The sequence below is a fragment of the Vespa crabro genome, chromosome 1, assembly GCF_910589235.1.
Source record: "Vespa crabro chromosome 1, iyVesCrab1.2, whole genome shotgun sequence".
Taxonomy (NCBI): Eukaryota; Metazoa; Arthropoda; class Insecta; order Hymenoptera; family Vespidae; genus Vespa; species Vespa crabro.
In genome coordinates this window covers 4,635,694-4,640,693 of record NC_060955.1, presented here as the reverse complement: position 1 = coordinate 4,640,693, position 5,000 = coordinate 4,635,694, and the positions used below count along the sequence as shown (strand labels likewise).

The 5,000-nt window shown below is 31.8% G+C and overlaps 1 protein-coding gene across 50 annotated transcripts in view; it reads right to left on the bottom strand.

Annotated features, from left to right (window-relative positions):
- LOC124425408 (calcium-activated potassium channel slowpoke) overlaps positions 1–5,000 on the bottom strand; it is a 75,558-nt gene that overhangs the window by 13,140 nt on the left and 57,418 nt on the right. For 19 of the 50 annotated variants that reach the window (XM_046965735.1, XM_046966125.1, XM_046965709.1 and 16 more), the window contains 2 exons: positions 3,422–3,490; positions 1–36 (listed from right to left, as the gene is read on the bottom strand). The exon at positions 1–36 is cut by the window's left edge and continues 15 nt beyond it. The exons of 6 other annotated variants lie outside the window; for them this stretch is intronic. In XM_046965735.1, the coding sequence (XP_046821691.1) occupies positions 1–36; positions 3,422–3,490 (105 nt within the window). The remainder of the gene's footprint in view (positions 37–3,421; positions 3,491–5,000) is intronic. 25 more of the 50 variants (XM_046966106.1, XM_046966117.1, XM_046965875.1 and 22 more) reach the window with 2 other exon arrangements.

Sequence of the window (5,000 nt, the reverse complement as noted above, 5' to 3'; positions counted from 1 at the left end):
TTTGAACAGCTCGCACGCCTTTCCGGAATGTGGCCACTGCCCGGAGGGAGGAGAACCAGAGCTGTTAGTTGTCACACCAAAATAATGTCAACCTATATACGAGGTTTACAATGCGTGGAGGGAAATCCGAGGGTCTAAAGATTCGACGTGTATCATTGTCGATATAAACTTAAAAAGACAAAGAAATGAAAATCAAAATCGATCGTACCAATTCGATTTTCAATTGGTAATATTCAAATATCAATTAATTTCTTCGAACGTTGTTGGTGAGTACGATCGATCCGATTTTTCTCATAGGCGTTCGATGAAGAGAAAATCATCGACATCGGCATTGCCATCGAAATTATATTTTTCTCTTTCACTTTTTGTTCTTGCTTTTTGCTATTTCCTTTGTTGTTCTTTTTTATTCTTTTTTCTTTCTTCTTTCCCTTTTTTTTGGGTTTTTTTTTTGTTTTTTTTTTTTTAATAAATCACTTATTTTACCGTCAGAGATGTGCGGACAAAGAACGTGGCTCTTCTTTTAATGTAATCTGCACGCACTTAACTTTTACCGAAATGGGGACTTGGTGATCTCCGTTTTATGTACAAACATTATTCGTAGACGTTTAATCGTTTGCTCTCTCAGTAGAATAAAATGATTGTTCTAATTAATTAGGTATTCAGACAACGTAAGACGAAGTAACGCGCTAATCAGAAATTCGTGGGATAAAGTTTGTATGATTTGACTTAAGTAATAATTGTTTGAATTTTATTGATGAGAGATTCATAATTGACGAATATTATAATCATTGCTAATTCCTTTAGAAATAGAAGAGTATTCTTTATGAATCGATTTGGCAGAAAGAGCTCTTAAATGGTATAAAAACTCTTCTAGTTTAAATCTCGACTAAAAGAAGTAGTACGGACTAAGTAGACACCTGAGAGTTCACCACTTAAAGAATCTTCATTAATGTTTGTCATTTACGATTGAAAAGACTGACAGAGATTAGAACGATGTATCGATGTTATTGTTTTTGTCATGTCGGTGAATGATTTCATGTTAATGCTGATATATGATAAATATTTGTCGATGTGTGTATACGTCATAGATATATAAACATATATATATACATACATATATATATATATATATATATATATATATACTTTATATACATTCGTTATACTTCATATTCAAGGATAAAGGAAGTATATTTCCTAACGTGGGTGTGTTCGATAAACCCTGGGCATCGATAATGTATTTCGAAAATTCTCATCTTAATTTTTCATTAATTTAATGATTACTGTGATATTTTTACTTGAGAAAATAATAATAATAATAATAATAATAATAATAATAATAATAATAACAATAAGAAGAAGAAGAAGAAGAAGAATAAAAACGGATGATAGAGTTACACGACGATGAGAGATCGTCATACAAAGGCCTTTGTGTGTCCCCTTTTATGAACGTGTCTCTAGTCAAGGTTAATGGATGCTTCTAATTTTACATACATACATACATACATACATACATACATACATACATACATACATACATACATACATACATACATACATACATACGTACGTACGAACGTACGTACGTTAGGTACACTTAGGAACGATGAAGATAAGATCGCAATTAACCATCATAATTTGTTAAATGGTTGCTCGTACACACATCGAGCTGGTAAATAAGATGTTAGAAGGGTTTTATCATAGTTTCTAAAGAGAGATAGATAGATAGATAGATAGATAGATAGATAGAGAGAGAGAGAGAGAAGAGTAGGATGGATAATCGATAGATTTTATGACTCGCTTGTTACGACTCGAACGATCGTATATAGGCAACGCCTTGGTCATTGTTGATTCATTAAAGTCTATTAACAGGTAATACGCTGTTATTGGATGATATATATATATATATATATATATATATATGTAACATTTTTTTGTTAAATATATTATTATTTACTTAATAGAAAATTGTATTATTAAAGATCAATTAATTAGGAATAGAAAGACTTAGAAATGTATGAACATTATACGAATGTACGCCGACTCGTGTAAATTTTCAATGGTATTGAATTTATCTTTTCTTTTTTTTTCTTTTTCTTCGTATAATACAATTTCTTTATATATAACACAAAAAAAAAGGTTCGAATCGGCGTGAACAAAGCTGTGACGACGACTAACGGGGAAAGTAAGAAACGAATTAATTTTTATAACACATAGCAAATAGCGTTAAGTGTTATCAGAAATTCGTGTTAACATATTGTTAGTTATATCGAACGTGTAAAGTGAAATCAGCCGATCGAATTAATTCGGCGAAAGCACACCGAAGCGACGATTAGTTTACAACAATTAACAGCAAGCCTTTAAGAATTAGAAAAGAAAGAAAAAACAACAGAAGGAATTATAAATGAAAACAAAAAAAAGAAGAAGAAGAAGAAGAAGAAGAAACAAAAAATTAAAAAAAGGTAATAGATAAGAGAAAAAATAAAAAGACGGGCAATAACTTTCGTCGATCAGTGATACGTCGCAGGCACTAATAATGTATATAAACACAGAGAGAAATATAAAAAGAGAGAAAGAGAGAGAATCATTAATTACGTTCGAATTAACAACGTGCTTTAGCATGAAAAATTTGCATTTTTTTGCAAAAAAAATCTAAGCTAACTTATTCTCCTCTCCTCACGTGTCATTAACTGACTTGTTAATCTGAAACATTAATTTGATTCAAAGAAATATAAAAACAAAAGCAATTACTAAATGCTTCGAAGATACTCGTTACATTGCTAATAGCTCTTGCAAAAGCCGAATGATAAAACATTAAGAAATCGAAAGTTAAATCTCAAATAACGAAGTAAAGGAACAAATTCATTGAGATAAGATGATGTAAATGTTTTATTACTTACTTCATCTTGTCTCTTTCGTCTTGTTCTTATTTTTTCTTTTTTAATAACGACATATATAAAACTTTATGTGCGAGTTCAATCATCTTTTGGTGAAGGTGAAACGAAGAAAAAGAGACAGAGAAAGAGAGAGAGAGAGAGAGAGAGAGAGAGAGAGAGAGAGAAAGAGAGAAAAGAGAAGGTACGTGAAAGGATTTTTGTTTTAAGCATGGTGGTGATTTATAAGGAAAAAAACAAATTTGTCAGAATAATTAAAAGGATCAATTAATTGTCGATCGATATCTAACGATGACAATTTCGTTTTTATTCTTTTTTTTTTTTTTTCAAACGTACCAACGAAAACTAATTTTATTTTCTTTACTATTATTATTATTATTATTATTATTATTATTATTATTATTATTATTATTATTATTATTATTGTTACTATTATTATTCCGACAAATTTTTTTTTTGTTAAAATCGGATAATTAAAAGGATTGGAGAAAAGGGAGGAAGAGGTTGGTAAAGGTTGGTAGGCATACCATCTAAGAAACTGCTGTAGGCAGTGTTTCCCTTCACCATGCCAGTCTGCATCATCATCATCCCCACATCTGGAAAAATTCAGCGATCGACCCGGGGGCGGGTTCGTAAATAGAGATCAAGAAATAGAGAAAAAAGTGGGATTGAGGCGGTGCATCTAGGAGAGTATTACTTAAACATATAGACAATCGTTAGAGGTTTACGAAATTCAATAAAGATTTATGTGCGTACGAGAAGACGAGAATACGCTAAAAGGTACAAAAAATGGAAGTGAGTAAACTTCTAAAAAGCTTCGAATTAGCGTAATTAGATTATTACGAGATAAGAAAAAGAAAGAAAACAGAAAAAGAGTGAGAGAGAGAGAGAGAGAGAGAGAGAGAGAGAGAGAGAGAGAGAGAGAGAGAAGAGGAAAAAGATCAATGCGAATAATTTTAATGAAAAAAAAAAGAAAAAAAAAAAAAGCTTTTGAGAAGTTTATACTTCGAACATTTATAAATCATCGGATAATCAAATATAGATAGATATCTATTTTGTAACAACGATCGCTGGAATCATCTTCGACGGTTTCTGCTGTCAGACGGGGCTTTTTTCTTTTTTTTTTTTTTTTTTTTTTTAACATAAAAAGAAAAAAAAACAGGTTAGGGGAAAAATAAAAAAATAACGTGATAAATAGTGATTATCGTTAATCGTTGAAAAAGGACGATGGAAATCACATATTCGACGATTACCTTCGACGTTCTCTCATTTTCTCTTCGAGTCTTTTGATACCTGGAATAATAGAATTAACTGAAACCTTAGAAATTAGTTGACCGATCGTTTAACGAAAATCGTTTCATTGCCCAGGGTTTAGGACAACGTTGCAGTGTGAATGTTGATCGTGTGATCTATCGTAAACACTTTGTTATACCTAATGAATCTAATTAAATACAACGATACGATATCCGATTATATTTTCAATCGGTTTAGATTTATCATGAAAAAGGGGAAGATATTAGATGGGAGATCTTGAATGGTATCCATTCGTCAATCGGAATTATTCTATTACGTGTACGTACGTGTGTGTGTGTGTGTGTGTGTGTGTGTGTGTATGTGTGTGTGCGTGTTAGAGTCAAGTGTCGCCTTTTCGTTCCTCTCTCTCCTTAGATCCTTTGATAGGAGAGATCTAATTGGCGCTAATGCAATATCGTTTGAATTATATAGACGAGCTGCGGTCTCTTTCATGGATCGATTCTTTTTTTTCCTTGATCGCGCGCAATACGAAATCGAATGTGACTCTTTATCGGCGAATCTCGCATAGTTCAGAGTAAGGTAGATAAAGACGATAAAGAGCGAGATAGATAGATAGAGTTAGAGTATAGGAATAGAGATAGAAATAGAGATATATAAATAGATAGATAGATAGATAGATAGATAGATAGATAGATAGATAGATAAAGAGGGAAGATAGATGTAGGAAAAGTAAAAAGAAATGAACGGTAAGGATATAGGAACGGATAAAAGAAATGTGAAATAGAGAAAAATAAATCAGAGAGAGAGAGAGAGAGAGAGAGAGAGAGAGAGAAAAAGTGAGAGGGGGCGGAG